Source organism: Pelobates fuscus, chromosome 4, assembly GCF_036172605.1.
Source record: "Pelobates fuscus isolate aPelFus1 chromosome 4, aPelFus1.pri, whole genome shotgun sequence".
NCBI lineage: Eukaryota > Metazoa > Chordata > Amphibia > Anura > Pelobatidae > Pelobates > Pelobates fuscus.
Window position 1 is genome coordinate 299,984,010 of NC_086320.1, and position 21,654 is coordinate 300,005,663.

Genomic DNA, 21,654 nt, shown 5'->3' on the forward strand with positions numbered 1-21,654 from the left:
TGTGGACATATTTATTGCTCATTGTTTCTGATATTGATTCGGTCTGGCAGTATATAACATTAAAGTAAACTGATGTGATTAGATGTTTGGAGAGTAATTTGGGGTTGTCTTGTTTGTCTCAGCAGTGCAAGATTGAGGAACCTGGTATTCACAGTGTCATTTTGACATCATATTATGCCAAAGGTGTCTGAAAACATTAACTGTACTGGTGGAGCATGGGTTAGAAGCCATTTTAAGTTTAATTTGATTATCTGCATTTTCCAAATACAATTGTTTTCTAAGAACATTTAACATGTTTATGCTATCCATTAAAATGTAACATTGCAGGAACCATTTGTATCTCCACCACACCTTTCTTTTCTTTTTCTTTTGGCTGCAGCCCAATAATTTGACTTTCATCAATTTTATGCCCAGACTAGGAAGATATATAGTATGTCCTCAAGCTGTCCTCAGATTGATGTATACTGAGGGTTTTTCTGGAGGCATTTGTGTGGTCTGTCATTAAACAGGACAGAATAGGGTGTGTAATCATTGTAATAACTGTAATGAAATAAGTGAATTAAATAGGGATGCACCAAAATGAAATTTCTGGGCCGAAACCGAATATTACATCCCCTCTTCCTCCCCCCCCCCCCCCAATGATTTAAAAAAATTTTTTTCCTATAATTGTAATATTTAATATTAGACTTTTTAATTTAATTAAATATGAAAAACTTCCCTTCTCGCTTCTCTTTTAGTGATCCTCCCCTCCGTCTTTTTTAGTGTTCTTCCCCCTACTCCCCAGTCCAATAGTGTCCCCCCCACCCCGTCCCATAGTATTCTTTTCTTCCCCCTCCCATAGGGTTCTTTGCTTCCCCGTCCCATAGTGTTCTTTGCTTCCCCCTCCCATAGGGTTCTTTGCTTCCCCCCTCCCATAGGGTTCTTTGCTTCCCCCCTCCCATAGGGTTCTTTGCTTCCCCCCTCCCATAGGGTTCTTTGCTTCCCCCCACCCATAGTGTTCTTTGCACTCCCCCTCCCATGGTGTTCTTTGCTCTCCCCCTCCCATGGTGTTCTTTGCTCTCCCCCTCCCATGGTGTTCTTTGCTCTCCCCCTCCCATGGTGTTCTTTGCTCTCCCCCTCCCATGGTGTTCTTTGCTCTCCCCCTCCCATGGTGTTCTTTGCTCTCCCCCTCCCATGGTGTTCTTTGCTCTCCCCCTCCCATGGTGTTCTTTGCTCTCCCCCTCCCATGTCCCATTGTGTTCTGTCCCAAGTGCAGTATTCTTGACTTTTCATTACGATCTTTCATTGTGATATATAATCTGAATTGTTAATGCAAGCATGTCTGTTAAACTATGCACTACAAAAACAAAAAAAATATGAAAATACCTTTTTTTTTTTTTTTTTTTTTTTTTTTGTGGCAAATTTGACCCGTTTTTGTCTGAAACGAGAGAGGCCCATTTTCGGCCGACAATTTCGGTGCATCCCTAGAATTAAATGTACGTTGTGTAATTCTAAACTGTTGACAACTACCATTGCTCACCATGAGACATATATTTTATGCTCTACATGCATCTATAAAAGGGACCAATAAATCTGGTGTCCTCAAAGTGCTGTTTCCAATGGTGCTATTTGTAATTGTAAAATAAAAGCACACTTACTTAGGATGATTTGTTTTTGATTGTAGGAATCAACAAAGGTTTCCGAGTTGAACCCCAATGCTAAAGTATGGGGAAATCACATGTTGCATGTGGAAGCAGGCGGTACTGCTGATGGGACTGTGGGCCAGTCTTGGGAGGAGTTGCCTGATGAACCTCCAGATTCCTCTAAAGAAGGTATGTTGTATCTTACCACATCTTTCATATAACGCACAAGTACAATGAGATATTTGCTTTTAGGAATGTCATTTGATGCATCTTCAAACCCAAAAGTAGCGTTGTCAATTTTATATATATATATATATATATATATATATATATATATTATGCATGCATGCATGCATATGCCCTAGGAGATCCTCACAGTGGGGAGACACCCTCTGCCCACTTTTTTTTTGAGATAGGAGTATATGATGGCCAAAATCGAATTAAATGGTAGAACAAACTGTTACAAATAAACCTGAATTTATTGATTATGTGTGCTTCTTTTTTAATTTAAATTCTTAATTTTTTTGCGTGCAAAAGTTACAGGACATGGTAGGCTCCATCTGTTAAAACTGCCTTCGCCTCCTGTGGTGTGAGTAAGGAGGCGAGGTGTCTACTGAGGTAGCTTGGTAAGTCTTCTTGAGACACAGTCTCAGGTACACCTCTTATCTTAATGTTCCGGTTCCTGTGACGATCCTCCATCACGTCCATACGGTTAGTGAGCAGGGTCTGGTTGAGTTGCAGCTCTGCGTTTTGGGCCTCAAGTTGTATACAGCGTGCGGTGAGGCCTTGTGAGTCTGCCTCTGGTCGCGTCGCCATTGTAATTTAGCGCAGAAACTTCTGCGGCCTTTGCGGGGCGAAGGAGAAGGTCTCCAATATCGCGGACCACCGATGGTATGGGGATAGGACAGACCTTTTGGTTAGCATCTGTCTGTCTCACTGGCTAGGATTCACTATGCCACTAGATTTGGGACAAGTGAACTAAAATGTATGTGAGACCTGAGGGGGACCTACCAAAGGGAAAGTTGCTTGCCCTTTTGTCCCGGTGTTCTCATATTTAGTTTATAAGGCAAAAAAATTATTTTAATGCATCTTATAGATAAAACAATAATTAAAAATATTAAAAATGCAATGGAACTTCCCTGTAAACATAATATGTAGTGGGACAGATTTCAGATGCAGGTATACAGTTTCCTGACCTGGAAGAGACAGTTAATCAGGACCGTTTTATGTTCTATGGAGTCTATTCTTATTCCATAAACTCATAAGAGCCATACCATTGCGGTTATCTGTTTACACACAGCCCAATGTCTATGTTCACTCATCAGTGGAGCTGCAGCCCACTACTTCATGTACACTTACAAATAGCTGTAGTTCTAAGCTACTCTCCGTGCTGGGCAGAGCATTCTCTGCACCGTGAACTTTGTAATAATGTGAAGTTGTGGTGGTAGCTTTTGAACTTGGTTAACTAGCTTATTCGAAGGATCTTAAGCTCTTGCCATCTCAGCTGTCGGACAACCGCTTGCATAATTCTTAGCTAGCTGTAACTGGGCAGATAATTATGCATTTCAGTACACTATCTTTTAGGGGGATCAGTTTGACATTCCTATATTCCAACCTGGAATTTGTTCTATTCTATAAAGAAAATAATTATTTATATATTTATTAAAAAAAAATTGGGCGGGGGGGGGGGGGGGGGGGGTGGGTTTTTATTTTTTGTTTGGTTTTTGTGTGTGGTGTTGTATGTTCATTTTTGGCAAAATTTCTTAATCCCTTCAGGACAGTCAATAGTCCACGTTCTGATAAAAAAAAAAAAAAAAATGTAAACAAAAACTGGAATTTGCGCTATGTCTGTTCAACCGCAATTCACCTCTTTCATATGAAGTGCACCCATACTTATATATCATTTTGTTCAGTAGAAACTGGGCTTTAATTTCTAATGAACTATTCATATTTTATACATAATTTATTATGAATAAAATTAAAATAAATGAGAAATTAAGATTTTTTTCAAAAAAAATATGTAGCTGTTTTAGCTGTAAATGTCATAATACTGTTTGCTGAATCCAAATGTTTTTGCAGTTAAAGCTAAGTCTCACAAGTAAAACAGTACCCCCATTAACAGTTTTTACGGTGTTTTGGAAAGTTACATGGTCAAATATAGCACATTCCATTTTTCAGTTTTTTTTTTTTAAATTGAAATTTGCTAGATAAGTAATGTTACTTTTGAGACTATGTAGTAGCCCAGGAATGAGAATTACTCCCATGATGGCATACCGTTTGCAAAAGTAGACAACCCAAGGTATTGCAAGTGGGGTATGTCCAGTCTTTTTTAGTAGCCACCTAGTAACAAACAGTGGCCAAAGTTAGCGTTCATATTTGTTTTTGTGTGAAAAAAGAAAAATACCAATATTTGGCCAGTGTTTTTGACTGTGGTTACTAAATATTTATATTTGACTCTGTAACTTTCCAAAACACCATAAAACCTGTACATAGGGGGTACTGTTATACTTGGGAGACTTCACTGAACACAAACATAAGTGTTTCAAAACAGTAAAACCTATTACAACAATAATATCGTCCGTAAAAGTTCCGTTCATGTGTGAAAAATGCAAAAAAACTTCACTTTTACTAAATATATCATCGTTGTAATACAAGTTACCATTTTGAAACACTAATATTTGTGTTCAGCGAAGTCTCCCGAGTAAAACAATACCCCCATGTACAGATTTTATGGTGTCTTGGAAAGATACAGGGTTAAATATAGTGCGTGCAAATTAAATTCTCTGCACTTTCTGCCTGGGTTGTCAGGCACGTCAATCAAATTTTATTTAATTAAATCACATAATTATGTTAAAAGATTACTTAAATAAACACGTAGAATTTTAATATTTATACATATATGTATTTAAATTCTACGTGTATACTTGTGTAGCTATTTATGTAATTCTATATATTTAAATATTTGCAGTTATTTGTATTTTATATATAGAATGTCATTCTAAGTGTATTTTGTTACTTATATATTAACAAAATAAGTTAGAATGAGATTACATATGTATATATAATTTATTTAAAAATAGTTTTATTTTTTATTGTAATTATACGTGTATATATAAACAAAATATATTATATATGTAACGTCATTCTAAGTGTATTTTAATAATATATGTACTTATATTAACATTAAAATACACTACGTGTGACGTTACATATATATGGTATATGTGTGTGTGTGTGTGTATATATATATATATATATATATATATATATATATATATATATATATATATATATATATATATATATATATATATATATATACACACACACAATGTGGGGGGGTGTGTGTGTGTATATATATAAATATAATACACACACACACATTTTAATTTTAAACATTTTTATTTTTATTTTTTTACACTACCCACCAGCAGTGGAACTGTCTGACATTTCAGACGGTCCCCCTGCTGGCAGATCCACAGCCAGATATAGGGGGCCTGATTTGCCGTGGGAGGACTGCCTGGGCTGTCAGGCAGTCCTCCCGAAGAGGCTCGCGGCGGAGGTAAGTACCCAGCTCCTGGGGCTAAAAGCAGTTACGGCGTTCTAAGCCGCCGCAACGGCTTTAAAGCCCATTTAATGCGGGACGGCATAGAACGCCGTAATGGCGTTAAGGGGTTAAATCTGTTTGCTTTTCTGTAAAAAAAAGAAAAAAAGGAGCCACTATAAATTTGGGGGTCCTCTGTACTGGAATTTTTTTGCACAAACATGCAGAATTCAATGTTTGTTTTTTGTTTTTAATTTTTTCATTCCACTTTTATAACTTATAAGAATGAAGAGGATGCTGTTAGAAGGCCATGTTTGCACACGTTCTCCTTACATGTGACATTGGAACATAGTTTTGGGTTATTTCAACTGAAGCACTAATGTGTCATCTTATACCAGGGAGAATATAAAAAGGAAAGGCTTCCACAAAAACTAAAGATAATTAAAGGGACACTATAGTTGGCAAACCAACTTTAGCTTAATGGGATACTGTAATGTCAGGAATATAAAGCTGTATTCCTGTCAGTACCGGTCCCTCTGCCTCCACCCTCCCTTGTGCTTCCCCTCCCCGATAAATAAACTGTTAATAACCCTTTATTTATCTGATCCCAGCGCTGATGTCCCTCGACGAGCAGGGTCTAATGTGCATGTGCTGCAAATGCTGCGCGCGTATTAGACCTCCTCATAGGAAAGCATTGAATCAATGCTTTCCTATGGGGAAAATCTGACACAGGAGGTCCTCATGCAGAGCGTGAGGACGTCCAGCGTCAGATAATGGTCTGGGTGCCTACAGTGTCCCTTTAATGAAGAGGTCTGGGTGTATAGATCATGCCCCTACAGTCTCACTGCTCCGTTCTCTGCCATTTAGAAGTTGCAATTTTTTTTTCTATGCAGTGCTTAAGTTGTGCTAAATAATTATGCAGAAAATATAACATAAACAAAGGGAAGGGTTATTTGGTCCTCTGTACTAGCAATGTACAGAATTTGTTTAGATATGACATACGTGGCATGCTTCTCATCCAACTAGTTAACGTTAAGCGACTCCAATTGCATATAGCCTAAACCTGTTTACAACTGCGACCCTAAATCATTATATTAAAAAAAAAAAGAGGTATTGATGCTATGGGAATGTTAGATGCCATTGTTGTTGATCCCTGCACTGTATTTGAACTGCAACCTTCCCTCACTCTTTATTCTGTACCCCATCTATTATGCCTCAATAAAATACAGATTGACGAAAAAAAAGAATTTGTTTAGGTATTTTTCTCAATTTGTATTCTTTATAGAATTGTGCAGCACAAATGTGTGGTTGTCAAGGTTTTCTTTAGGCAAACTTCAAACACCATGTTTAGAACACCTTTTAAACTTTCCCCATTCTTCTAAGCAGTGAAATATAATCCAGTGTTAATAGTACCTTACTAGTTGGCACTACTTAAGTTAAAAAGTTAATTACCTGGCAAAACCGTCTCTCTTTATTTTTCAGGACTGGATGCCAACAGTGACGGAAACAAAAAGGGTCAGAATGCAGTGTTAACCGTTTTACATGAACCATCTCAATCCATTTCTGTGTCAGACCCAACCGATATGAATACTATATCTCTGGGAAACTCAGAATATGAATCTATGCATGAAACCACCCATTCAGGTAACTCTTCATACAGATAACATTCTGTGTACTTTATGGACAAAATGTTGAAGTCCTTGTTTCTATCCTTTGCTTCCTTTTTTAACGAAGGATACAACCTGTACAAACACATTTGACCCAGGTTGTTTGTCTCTTTCAAAGGAAGAGTGAGGCTGCAGCAGAATTTCAGTTTTGGAAGTGAAGTAGTTGCAGATCTTACAGTTTCTAGTTGGCATTTAATAGCAATATTTTTATTTATTTAAATTTCTCCGCTATTCTGGTCTCATTACTTCAGATGACTATAACACTTTTCCTCAGACCAATACACATGGTTTTAGCCCATTCTAATCTCTTCCTTCTTTTTGGGGGAGTTACACAGACTCAACTTTTTTTTTTTTTTTTAACAATATTTATTTTTAAGTCAATCGAACAGTGCGAGTAAAATACACATGCAATAATGCCTTTGACAGAGGCGCAATGATTTAACAATAACAAAGACACCTGAGGATAGTTAAAGGTTACATCCATTGGTACAAAGATTAGTGTTCGGTTATGCATCTTAATAGTATCTTTCCTAACCGGAAGGTAGATATACCTCTGCTGCTGCACTTACACAGCCGCGATCTCGCTAGCGAACTTGCTCGTATAAATAGGCATGCCTTCTTAGTCCTATACTCTGTCTGTTATTTCTCTATGGGGGGTTAAGAGAAACAGTATAGGCAGTTATTAAGGGGTGCCCTCGAAGGCACTTAAATTCGTTATCTAATCCAGCGTCAGGATTTTCTCAATTCTCTATTTCTATCGATTACTACATTAAATCCTCGCTTGTTACTGCCTCTTACACCTCCCTATTCACAGGCATTCTCTGCCTCTTCACCACTAGTGCAGCAGTTTTGCAACCATATTGGTGTGCTGTTTAACTACTTGAGCACAAGAGGCATTTCTTCCATATCCAGCAGACTCTGTTCTGCAGGAGGAGTTTAGAGGATACAAGCACTGCACTCTCCCCTCTATTAAGTTAGCTACACTGTTTATAGCAAGTGTTTCATTTCTATACTATTAAGTAGGGATCGACCGATATTGATTTTTTTTTTCGAGCCGATACCGATATTCTGTGAACTTTCAGGCCGATAGCCAATATAATTTGCCGATATTCTGTACATTTACCATTTTGGAAAATAAAAACTAGTTCTAAAGGTAAATGCACAAAATATACATGCCACGTGTAGTGGATGCAGTGTGTTTAGACAGGGGAGCTGTGGTTGTGTGTGTGTGTGTGTGTGTATATAGTGAAAGCAGAGTGTGTGGGTAGTGTGCGTGAAGTGAATGCTGTATATACTAAATGCAAAGTGTGTGTGTGTGTGTTTGTGTAGTGTGTGTATATAATGAATGCAGTGTGTGTGTATATAATGCAGCATGTTTGTGTAGTGTGCATTATATAAACACACTATACAAACACTGCATTATATACACACACACACTATGCAAACACTGCATTATATACACACGCTGCACACTGCATTATATAAACACACTACACAAACACACTGCATTATATACACAGTGTGTTTGTATAGTGTGTGTGTATATAATGCAGTGTGTTTGTATAGTGTGTGTGTGTGTGTATATAATGCAGTGTGTGCCGAAAATACCGAATATCGGACGATTATATCGGTAAAACCGATAATAGGTCGATCCCTACTATTAAGTATCTTATTTCTTTGCATTGATACTTTCCTTGCTATTTCTCCTATTGGAGGGTGCCTTAGCCAGTTTATAGGACATTAATTTAGCCTTGTGCTTTTTGGTTTTATCTTTTACACTCTTTCATTTTAGTATATCCATTAAAAGTTATTTTTTAACTTTCATTTCATTTGTGACAATATCTATCATGATGTTGAGACACTTAATGGTAGTTTTTTCTTCTTTTTTTATTCAAACAAGTTAACAATTTAGGGGTTATCCCCCATTTTTTCCTACCACTATTGTGCCTCATATCTATATTTAGGCTCTGCTCTTTTCTTTGAGTTATCTGTGAAATTCCAACACGTTCAAAATATCAGAGCCATTTCTGTCCTTTAAGTGCCCACATACATAATCTATATCATTAAAGAGAAACCATTAAATAACAGTGAAAAATCTGTGGCCAACAAATTGTACACAACAAAAATCCAGTGGCTATCTTGACACTCGAGACCTGAATGAGTTCTAATCTCTTAAATGGAAATGGCAGCTGACTCATACTAACAAACACAAAAAAGGAGTCCAGAAATAATTCCAGAATCCAGCCAGATTCGCTCCACAAAGCCACAATCTAAATGTATCATGATGCACATAACATATTTGAAATTAATATAAACGCTTACCACTTAGTGGACAGTGGAGCCCAGCATCCAGAGCAGGGGTAGCCAATCCCAGCATGAACTAGTTCAGCAGAATCGCAAGGGAGACATCGGCTAACGCCCAAATCATGTAAAAAGCAGATGCAGTCCATGATAAAATAAAACCTGACATTTATTGAAATAGTCTAAAAATAAATAAATAACAAATTCAAGGACATGATTCCATGCTGTGTCTTTCTAGTGATATGTAATTTTATGGCATTATTCTAAAAAAGACTGATGTTTTCAGCCATCAAACTTTGGAAATACATATTTTCCAAAAGGTTTCTACAATGTTGCCTACTAATGTAATAATTTTTTAAGTTGGAGGTGAAGATTTTGCGAACCAATTCCTCAGCCCTCATGATAATGTCCCATGCAAGAGCGAACACTAGATTTGCTTTAGTGTAGACTCTGCCAAAAATGGAGAGTGATATATGTATATGAAAGGGAACGTTTATAATATACCTGATCTAATCCCCCCCCCCCTGCTGTACACACCATTGAACACAAGGTGGCATTGTATGTATTCTATAAATACAGTTTTGGATTAGTTTTGCAGAAAAAATAAACTTATTTGTGGTTGTCTAATGATTGACCATGTGCAGAAGTTGTCTAATTTGATCAAGTTATGTAATTAAATTATATCAATGTACAGTAGGCATTTCACTAAATCTAGTGGTCTGCTGGATGGCTGCTGATATCACTGGAACTTGATTGCTGAAATCAGGCAAATGGTTAATACATTATTTTTTTTTTGTATCCTATTTGTCATTCAGGAGCAAATGATCTACCACCGCTAGAAGGTCAAGAGGACCTGCGTGATATTCTTAAGAAAACACTGGAATTTTGTTTATCTCGGTATGTGCAAATGTAAAGTCAGCCTCACTATCTCAGAATTTGATGTGGGTTTCTCACAAAGAAGAGTTTAGTTGTTTTTCTGGATAGTGCCCCTTTTTATTTTCTTATAAAAACTGTTGTGCAGTGGCCATGCACACACATGCCTTAAATGGGTTAATAAATATATATATTTTTTTATTTATTTTTATGGTTAACTTTATCAATCTCGGTATAAAAATATCTAATTTTTGGCAGATCCACTTGACAAAAGTGACCTTTTTCGTATCCAAGATAAGGAAACTGACTAGACACCGATTCCAAGTAATGCTAAATTGCCACATTTGTTTGTTGTATTTACATTTTTAAAAGCATGTTTGATTTTATTTGCAGAGAGAATCTTGCCAGTGATATGTACCTTATATCACAAATGGACAGTGATCAATATGTGCCAATTTTGACTGTAGCTAACCTTGACCATGTCAAGAAACTCAGCACGGATATGGACCTAATAGTGGATGTGTTGAGATGTGAGTAAAATAAATGAACACCTATTGAGTCTTGTAAATAAAACCTGCATAAAAGAACAGGCTGACATCTTGCAGAGAACTCATGAGAGTTGATGTCATGCTCATCTTTTTATTTATTTTTTGTCAGACTCTAAGCATCTGTTTTATTACTCAATACAGCTTTGCCTTTGGTACAAGTGGATGAGAAAGGCGAGAAGGTCAGACCAAACCAGAATCGGTGCATTGTGATATTACGAGAGGTTCCTGAGTCTACACCCATTGAAGTAAGACTCAATGTTGTCATTTTTGTTGATGCAAATTTTGTCATTTTCAGAATTTTTTTTTTTTTTTCAATCTCAAAATGTATTTTAGACTTGATTAGGAATTAATCATAAGACCTGCAGTTGGTTTTGTGCTCCCCCTTCATTGTGATTTCTATCCCACCATGCCTGTGTATCAAATTACAGCATTATGCTGATGTAAATCCTTACTGTGCCTAGAGGGTATTTATTGCTCCTTAGATGGTAGGCCTAGGGTTTCTGAATCTTTTGTGCAGAAAGGAGATGCTTGATATTTCTAATCTGGACCGTCCTTGTGGGTGAGAAGTTTAATATGTAATGGACCCAGCAGGTGAATTTTTATCTGTACTCCATCTTTCTTTTTTACTGGAAAATTCTATCCAATAGGTCATCGGTCAACATGTACGTGAAGAACTGTTAAATATTGCAATTTCCACTTTATATTGAAGAGTCTTTGCAGTTTAGTTTGTGTTTTCTCAATGGTAACTCAGCTAGTCAGCCACTCAAGGATGGCGGCAGTTGTCATCTTTCTGAACCAAAACAAAACCTTGAATTTGAGCTATAGATTTATTCCACTGTTATTTAATGGTTTCTCTTTAATGATATAGATTATGTATGTGGGCACTTAAAGGACAGAAATGGCTTTGATGTTACATGATCGCAGAAATTTTAATTTAGAATGCAGAAATTATGCATTATAACAAATTCTTTTTAGTTTTGACAATAATGTACATAATTAGTGCAGTATATGAAAAGTAATGCACAACAAACTAATTTTATTTGTCCTTGTCACGGAGCTCCTGTACTCCCACTGAATACCTCTGCCAGATCAGATTCGCTCGTACTTTAGACTACCTTATATACGCGTGTGTTAGTCGATTACGTCTCAGTAGAATGCAGTTTTTTGACCAACAATTGTGAAATATGCGATGACTCGTGAATAAGTCGAGGGTACGTGTTCCCTTATTTGTACCTCGTTTCGTCTGATCTCCCCCTGCATTCAAATGGAATTGTTACTGAACAGACTCTGTATGGTCCCCCTTGTTAACACCTTGTGATCACTGACCACCCCTGGCTGTTAACCACAAGCAAGCATTCCCTGGGTGGCTGCCATTCGCATATACGAACGCACATGTTCAAACAAACTTGTCTCCTGAACGCAGGCAGTGGTACATGGTCGACTACGCAACCCCTCGAATCCCGCTGAAACTTGTGCCCGTTCAACTTCCAGATCAGCTAGGGGAACGGTGTTCGGGAGTCGACATTGTCTGCATTCAATGTACAAAATTCTGTCGAAACCAACACTGACCCATGGATAAGTCGACTCTGCGTTTTAATAAGTTTACGACTAAAATTTCTCGACTTATACACGAGTATATACGGTAGTCTGCCTGTATTGCACAGCTATTTTAAGCTTGAAGAGCAGTAACAAAAAAATGTTTATAAAGTCGACATCGCTGTTATTTACCCAAGGTTATTTTAACAGTTATGAAGCCATTTAACTGCCAATATCTGCTAAATATTGGAGTAAAATTGTATTTTGTGATATTTAACATACACCCTTATAACAAGGTTTTTTTAATCTATCTTTATTGTGGTGATTTTTTTTTTTTCTTCAAGTTTGTGGTATTACTTTTTATTTTTACACACACATTGTATTTTTCTGCTAATAAAATTATCTAAACTATACTCTGCAACATCTCCTGAGAAGAATGATACCCCATTTGTATATCTTTGCAAAGTAACTATCTTAATCCCAATCTAAATCCCTAAACGAACACTATAGTGTTAGGAATACAAACTCCTTACACTATAGTCCTGCAGTGGCTGTTTAGGTGATCGTCACCTCTCTGTGGAGTTGAAAGATGATTTACCTACCTTTTCTCCCTTGCCGTGGCTGGCTTCGCCTCAATGTCTCAGATCCTCAATCTTTCCTATAGGAAAACATTGGAATGCTATTGTCCATGCGCTGCAAAATGCTGTGCTGCAATCAATGCATCTCTATTGGAGAGCATTCAGCAGATCAATGCGGAGTGTGGAGATGCTGAACGTAGGTGCTGCAAAACTGGAGTAGGAAGCGCCTCTTGTGGCCGACTGAGTGCCACTAGATGTGTTACTAGGCAGCAATGTAAATGCTGCCTTTTCTCTGAAGCGACAGAGTTTACGTTTAAAAGCCTGCATGGACCCCTATAGACACCATAACCACTGTACTAAGCTGCACTCGTTCTTGTGAGTGTAATGTCCCTTTAGTCCGTCCTTAACTAAACCCTAATTCTAAACCAAATCTAGCCCTAAATTTAGTAATAAACCTCACCTTAATCCTAACCCATACCCTAATTCTATACCAAACCGTAATAATAACTTTAATTCTAATCCCAATCCTTACACTACAAATAGTGTTAGAAGTTAACTATGGTCATGTCTGCAGAAGAATTCACTTGCTGATTTCAACATCCTAATGGGGGAAATTTTCCCAAACATAAATTTGAGGGATTCCCTGCTCTGGTGCGCTTGTCTATGTTCGGGGATACTAGGATACCTTGCTTTCCTGGTATGAGCAGGGAAATATGCTCACATCAAATATATGTAGGGCATTCTATGCCATCTTAGATTAAGTGGGCTCTAGAGCCCACTTAATCTAAGATGGCATAGAACACACTAGCAGCATTATATTATGTCCCACTTTCCGTATATAGTTTGTAAAATGCTGAGCAATATGGCAATTTAGCATGTGCTTCTTGGAACACATCCGATGTGTGCAGTTCCCACTGTAGTGGCACATTTGTAACTTGTAGCCTATTTTGATGTCTGTAGATGTAAATTGCAGCTTGTGTAAGTCCATGAAATTTAAAAACTTTAGATTTCATGGTCTTGCTGTTGCCTCCCGTGATTAGTATTCAAACCTTTGTACGTTTGATGGGTTAATTGGTGTCTGCCGGGCACCTGCTGCCAGAATCTCTTGCCACTGAGCTATGTCTGGCAATTCATAACTGCTCAGCATGGCTAGCATGTCCTGCAAGGAGCTTCTGTTAGCAGGGAGGCAGCAGGTATCTAGGGGACCCTGGTATTTTTTTTTTTTTTTATTATTATTATTTTTGTAGTGCTTTACAGGATATACACATTAACAGAGACATTGCGCTGGGCATCACAAACAATTATCTAATAGCGTACATAATATGTCAGGTTCACAGCACTTTTTTTCTTTTTTAAAACATTTGCATTTAACATTAGAGTATTCATGGGATTGTACTGCACATTTTTGTAAGTAAACAGGTTGATGCCTGAGGATGCTTAAATGGGATTAGTAGTTTAAAGTCATGCAAGTTATTAGGCACGATAGGTATAACGTAGATAACCTGTAAGGAACATTAACTTTGCTTGGATGCCATGGATTTTACTCACATGGATGCTAAATAAAGTAAAACATAACAAATGAATGCATTATACAGTTAGATAAGATGCAGGATGGAATAAAATGTAATAAAATAACCACTGGGTTGCACCCCCACAATAAATCGAGCAGAGGGAGAAACTAGGCTAGCAGAGTTATTGCTTATGGTGGAGTAGCAAGTCAATGTATCCCAAGCCCTTAATATAAAGCTTGACCCCAAGGGACCTGCATGAGGCTGTTTAACCGACACCTATCTGTGGCAGGCTGTCGACCTTGGAAGGCATGAGTCCACTGGTTTCTTGGTGGGGCCCGGTATCGTATTGCGGTTTGGTGGCTGGGTATGGGCCGCAGCGTGGCTCTCTCTGGTTTCTGTGCACCAGGAAGAGTCTTCCCTGTTTGCGTCGGGAGCTTTCGTCTCCTTTTTTCAGGGTTGCTCGCCCGAGGTATCTTCGGGTTGTGAGGGTACTGTAGGCTGCGTATGCGGTTGGTGGGCTTCCCCTTCTTGCAAGTACTTGACCTAGGCAGGACGGTTTCCTGGGTACGTTGACGGATGCGTTCCCAGAAGGCTTGGCACCATATCGAATCTGTTCTCGAAGTTTGCTCTCCAGGCTTGGATCTCAGGGCTCTCCGAGAGGTTCGTGCATTCAGGCTCGGCGGCCATCTTAGGCGTGCCATGCGGCGGTCGATGCATCGGGAGATGCCCCACTGGCTTCCCCAGTGGGGACCCCCATGTCGGGAGATCGGCCGCCTCCCCCAGGCATCAGGTCACCACACATGCTAGGCCTCACAGCCATATGCCTCGGTTTCTTTGCTGTTGGCACAGATTTCCCAGTGTCGTTTTGTTCCCACTCTTTACCGGCCAGTCCTCCGTGGTTGGTTCGCTGTAACCAGCGTGGGGTTTTGTAGTTTTAGGGTTCTTTGTGCTAATGCTAAAGGACAGCACGTCTGTCCATCTTGGCTGCCAGGCTCCACCCCCCGGACCCTGGTATTTTGTCAAACCGTTCAACAGTTAATTACTCTAGTTACTCTGCTTTGGGCACTATAATAACTAAAGCCGATATTTGAAGTATTGTTTTAACTTTCTTTATAGATTTACTTCTGTTAAACTGATTGAAATGTGACTTAGGAGATGTTTATACTTTTTCTTTGTCCATTTAATCAATCACAAATATCTGTCTTTAGTATCCTCAGTTTCTACATATCATGTTATTTTGGGTGCTTGACTCGTGCTTTGTTTTTTGTTTTTTTGTTTTTTTTTCAGGAGGTGGAAGCCCTTTTCAAGGGAGAAAACTTGCCTAAGTTTATTAATTGTGAATTTGCCTATAATGACAATTGGTTCATTACGTTTGAATCTGAAGCAGATGCACAGCAGGTAAAGTGTTTACAGCTTCCTCATTTCAGGGGGACCTGTTCTTTTGTTTACATATACTACATAAATGCAGATATGTAATTATTGCCATGGTCAGATGTTATGTTGCAGGTAGTGCTTGGAAGTTGTTGTGAAGTGTACATTGTGACTTAGAGGTTAGTCTAAGCACCAACTATTTGCATGGTTGTACGATTGATATGGCGCAGAGCATCCACCTCACTCTCTAGCTTAGAACTACAATGCTTTGTAAAAGTAATCGCATTTATAAGACCCGACCCTCAGTGCTGTAAGATTGTGGTAAAAATTAAGAAATTAATGTTCCTCTTTAATTTCATAAATACTGCATAGTTTGAGTTAAATATATGTTTTGTATTTGTGTAACTACAGATTTTCTTGAGTTTATCTCCTCCGTTAACCTGTGATTTGTGTTGGCTAATCTAATTTAGTTGTGTGTGTATTTTTATATATGATTATGAATTCTTTTCTTATAACTAACAAATTCGATTTCCTTATACTTTAGGCTTACAAGTACCTTAGAGAAGAAGTAAAAACATTTCAAGGAAAACCTATCAAAGTAAGTTTCCATAGATATAGAGATGACTACTTTTAATTAAAAAAAATTGTATTTTGTATTATTCTTCACCCCCACCCCCATGTCACTGAAGCATTATTTGTATTTAATGTGTCTTTTGAATTTCAGGCAAGGATCAAGGCGAAGGCTATAGCTATCAATACATTTTTGCCAAAGAATGGTTATAGACCACTAGACATGAACCTGTACACGCAACAACGCTATACAACATCTTTCTACATACCTCCAGTGTATAGTCCACAACAACAGTTTCCACTCTACAGCCTAATTACGCCGCAAACCTGGTCAACTGCGCACAGCTATTTGGACCCTTCACTGGTATGTATTTTTAGGATTGTTTTTCAGTTCAATAGGCATATTAAACACACAAATTGAAGAATGGGTTAGTAGTGATGTGTTACTTTGATGGATAACGAGGGTGCTGACATATTTTTTTGTAGAAAACTGTGCAACCCAGAGTTACATTCCCCTTAAGGAACACTCTAAGCATGCTATAGTAATTCGGCTGCCTAGAGTGCTCTGCATTTTCTCACATTTTAAAATAAAACCCATGAAGTGTTTGTTATTAAAAGATGTTCCCATCTTGGCTGCATTGATAATGCGTAATTAACGGACCTTTAGCAATAGTAATTTCACTGCCTAAGAGTGTTGCGATTGGTGAACCATTCTCTGTTAATTAATGAATGTCCCTCTGGTTAGATGGTTTAGTGCCCCTTAAATTGCAAGCATGCCTTGTCAATCTTATGTAAGATCATTGACCAAAAGTATTGTATATGGCTTAAATCAGCTGCTTGTTTTTTATGTTCCTGGTGCCTATATCTATCTTTAAAATATAAAAGTTGTTTGTTGGTAGATAAAATCAATTTAGACATTCACTATACACAGGCTAAAATGTTTTATAGGTGTCTAATCAGTTATGTCGTGAGCCAGATTTTTAATACATTTTATATCATTTAGGTGGCACCATTCCCCAATGCTGGGTTCATTAATGGGTTTACATCTCCTACTTTCAAGCCAGCAGCTTCACCATTATCCTCTCTGCGACCTTATACACCTAGGAGTAGGCAAGTAAAAATATATTCTTCTATTGCAATGAAAGTGTGTCAAGAAATGGATACAAAAATGTCTTTCCTTATAACTTATTTTAACCCCATATGGGCCAGTAAGAATGTATGTATTAAAGTTTCAATGCCTAATAACCGCAAGATTGGGTAAAGTCTGTATTTTCAGTGTTTTGGCTTGAAATGCTTCTCGTACATAAAGATGTTTAGTTGTTTGCTGGGGGCTAGTTGACTTAATTCACGGGCTGCCTAATGTCAGTTCTGTGCATAAATTATGTCTGTTAGCCTGCACTACATGCTGACAACAGACGTTAAAATCTTTCCTTTCCAGGCAGAGCACCTGCCAGGTGAAGCTAGCTCTACACTCCATCCCAAATAGCGCTCCCTCCGTGAGCATTGGTCTCTTTTTTTTTTTTTTTTCCTAAATAAAGAAACCCTCCCTTCCTCCCCCTCACTGGCCCGGAACGCATGCATGCTAGTGAAATGGTTCAATTACATGCTTCTCCTAGAGAATAAGAATAGGACATATAACTCTGGAAAGGTCCTTCCTTTAATACAGTAAGTTTTGAGCCCAGTTGCTTAAAACCAACTTTTTTTTTTTTTATAAATAATAAATTTTAATACTTTTGCAACTGTTCATGAATGTCTGCAGGAACCCTGGCAAATCACATCTGAGACATACGATACCTACTACAGACAGAGGGCCAGCACTCCTTGATGGTTCAACTATCTTCAACTTTACTACTGACAGACTTATCAATGGTGTCCGAGGGGCACCAACGCGGCAACCTGGACAAACCAGAACGCGAATGCAAAATGCATCTACGTTTGTTAAGAGAGATATTGGTACTGGTCGAGTAGAACCCACTAGTATTGAAACCTCTCCTGGTCTCGGCAGAGGGAGGTAAGGTTTAGGAAATAAATCACACTAAAACCGGTCTATTATGTGTTCACTTGGTGTTATTTTTCATTTGTGTTTAATGATTTGTGAGTTTGCAACCAGAGCACTTAATCCTGCTATAGTAGTTTTTCTGTGTCTCAATCTGTTTTGATACATACTCAAGGAATCGAACACTGTTCAATTTGAAGCTGTATAAATAAATGATAATGGTGAAAAAACGTCTGCAAAATCAACTTCTTTTTAAATTAAAAAAAAAAAAAAAAAAACGTACATGGAGTAATACACAAACTGCTTGTTTGGGAAATTCTGTGACCGTTCAAGAGACATCATCTGGATTTGTCTTTGTTACAGAATCATACTTTCTTATGTCTATATATACTACATATATGCTGACGATTTTTGCAGTTTTGATGACTGGGTTTGGAAGGCCTGGTGTAGTGTACATTAAGAGTGATAAATTCTCCCCAGAGTGTGCTTTTACATTTGGAATCCCATCGTGTTAGTATGTTGGTTTCATACATTATTAAATGGACCCTATAGTCACCAAAACAACTTTAGCTTAATGAAGCCGTTTAAGTGTATAGATCATGCCCTACAGCCTCACTGCTCAATTCTGACTATAGTGTCCCTTTAAAGGACCACTCTAGGCACCCAGACCACTTCAGCTTAATGAAGTGGTCTGGGTGCCAGGTCCAGCTAGCTTTTACCCTTTTTTTTTATAAACATAGCAGTTTCAGAGAAACTGCTATGTTTATACTGAGGGTTAAGCCAGCCTCCAGAGCCTCTAGTGGCTGTCTCATTGACAGCCGCTAGAGGCGCTTGCGTGCTTCTCACTGTGAAAATCACAGTGAGAGCACGCAAGCGTCCATAGGAAAGCATTATGAATGCTTTCCTATGCGACTGGCTGAATGCGAGCGCGGCTCCTGCCACACATGCGCATTCAGCCGATGACATCGCGAGGAAGAAGAAGAGGAGGAGGAGGAGGAAAGCTCCCCGCCCGGCGCTGGAGAAAGAGGTAAGTTTAACCCCTTCCTCCCCCCAGAGCCCGGCGGGAGTGGGTCCCTGAGGGTGGGGGCACCCTCAGGGCACTCTAGTGCCAGGAAAACGAGTATGTTTTCCTGGCACTAAAGTGGTCCTTTAATGCTAGGTAATGTGTAGCAGTTTCAGTGGGCGCTATAAACCTACAAAAATGTCAAACGTATTTCTATAAGTTACAATCTTAAGAGTTTATATCCATTTGATCCATGTTGAAGCAGGATAAACCTTTATTTTCACACAAATCCTGCAATTCTCAAAAAATAGCATAACATTTAAATTCCTCAAAACAACCCACCAAAACGTTAATTAATTCGTTCACTGTTCAATATTTATAGCCCACGTCACTGTAAGCTAATCCTTAGCTGTGTAGTTATGTATTACTATTCCTATGATGATCTGCCCTCATTTAGAAACCAGTTAAAGAAATGGTCTAAGCCCCAGAACAAGAAGAAGCAGTTGTGGAGTACAAATCATGCCCCTGTAGTGTCATTGCTCAGTTAGCTGCCATTTAGGAGTTAAATCACTTGTTTATGGAGACATGCCAACCCTTCCCTGACTGAGACTCACACAGCCTTCATGAGAAACCAATCTTGCAGCATGTGTGTTTACTTAAGACCTTATAATTGCTTGCTCTGTGAATTGAACTTTAATCACACACAGAAGGCTGCTGCAGGATCTAGGGTGCAGCTAAAAGGAAAGGTTTGTAGGGGGCGGTGTTAAATCACAGCCAGGGGAGTTGTGCTATGGCTCCATTAACAAAGTGATCTATCTCCAAAGTGGCAGAGCATTGATCAATTCACTTATACCATTTCATTAAGCTAAAGTTCTTGTGGTGCTTTGAGCAGCACTTTATAACAGCCCCCAATGTCCTATATGCTCACTAACACGAATCTGTTCATATAAACCTTTTATACTCTGTACTGGTTTCTATACTGGTTTGATAAACAAACAGGTTTCTGATTTATTTTTAATCAGAAACCCACATTGAGCCATTATCAAATGGTTTTATAAGCACTGTAGCTTTAAAACATTGTATTCATGTTTGTAAAAGCGATCTAGATTTTATAAACTATTGGTGTCAAAGTTACAATGGCAGAATAACTTTGCCTCATGCTATTGTTATAAAAGTAACCATTATATAAGAAACAATGCATTATCGTTGGATGAGTATTTTTAAAATCACAGTAAATTGCATACAAGCATGGCTGTTAAAACTATCAGATGTATGAACAGAATTGAGTGCTGTCTTTAAAGGGACACTATAGTCACCTGAACAACTTTAGCTTAATGAAGCAGTTTTGGTGTATAGAACATGCCCCTGCAGCCTCACTGCTCAATCCTCTGCCATTTAGGAGTTAAATCCCTTTGTTTATGAACCCTAGTCACACCTCCCTGCATGTGACTTGCACAGCCTTCCATAAACACTTCCTGTAAAGAGAGCCCTATTTAGGCTTTCATTATTGCAAGTTCTGTTTAATTAAGATTTTCTTATCCCCTGCTATGTTAATAGCTTGCTAGACCCTGCAAGTCTCCTGTATGTGATTCAATTTCAATTTAGAGATTGAGGTACAATTATTTAAGGTAAATTACATCTGTTTGAAAGTGAAACCAGTTTTTTTTTAATGCAGGCTCTGTCAATCATAGCCAGGGGAGGTGTGGCTAGGGCTGCATAAAGAGAAACAAAGTGATTTAACTCCTAAATGACCGTGAATTGAGCAGTGAAATTGCAGGGGAATGATCTATACACTAAAACTGCTTTATTTAGCTAAAGTAATTTAGGTGACCATAGTGTTCCTCTAAGGTATGACAGATGAGTTTTAAACTGAGGGTCGATGGTAAGACACTGTCTTTCAGTCATAACTCTCCATTATTTTATTTTTTTTTCTCATCCTGAAAATTTTGGGGGTTCAGTTTGATTTTTTTTTTTTTTTTAATTCTTTATTTTATTTGTGCATAGGTTGTACAAACAGGATGGCAATGCCACAACAGCTATTGCTAGCCTCATAAACATCGGTATTACAAATGTCTGGCATGTAAGGTCATAGCACATTTTTAGGAAAAAGAAAAGTTGTGTACATTTTAGTAACTGCATATTATGTGGAACAGAACAGAAAACGCAAAGCACTGATCAGGCAGTTGATTAGACATTTACAAGTTACAAGGCATTTTAGCATTCTGCTCATTTTTTGTTAAGCAAGGTAGATTACAAGCTAAGCAAAGCATGTCTAGGTTACACATTTGACAGGATGATTCGATTAGGCAGTTCAGAATCCTAGGCATGTTGATAAAGTTATGAAGGTAAGAAAACATATTTAGTAAGATAGGCTAGTCTAGTGGGTCTGGTGTACTGGGTTGCGTGAGGTATGTTGAGCCTGAGATATTAGACAGGTGTTGGGTCCAACGTGTGTAGATGCTAGTGGTGGTAATCAGGATTATAAAATAAAATAAAATATAGGGCTAGGAATTAAGTAGGCTATAATGCTTATT

General features: G+C 38.2%; 1 protein-coding gene across 2 annotated transcripts in view; it reads left to right on the forward strand.

Moving 5' to 3' along the window:
• LARP4B (La ribonucleoprotein 4B) overlaps nt 1–21,654 on the forward strand; it is a 64,037-nt gene that overhangs the window by 18,040 nt on the left and 24,343 nt on the right. For both annotated transcript variants that reach the window (XM_063452246.1, XM_063452245.1), the window contains exons 2-11: nt 1,664–1,811; nt 6,649–6,810; nt 9,950–10,031; nt 10,401–10,537; nt 10,697–10,800; nt 15,468–15,578; nt 16,096–16,149; nt 16,276–16,485; nt 17,125–17,231; nt 17,881–18,132. In XM_063452246.1, coding sequence (XP_063308316.1) covers nt 1,664–1,811; nt 6,649–6,810; nt 9,950–10,031; nt 10,401–10,537; nt 10,697–10,800; nt 15,468–15,578; nt 16,096–16,149; nt 16,276–16,485; nt 17,125–17,231; nt 17,881–18,132 — 1,367 coding nt within the window. The remainder of the gene's footprint in view (nt 1–1,663; nt 1,812–6,648; nt 6,811–9,949; nt 10,032–10,400; nt 10,538–10,696; nt 10,801–15,467; nt 15,579–16,095; nt 16,150–16,275; nt 16,486–17,124; nt 17,232–17,880; nt 18,133–21,654) is intronic.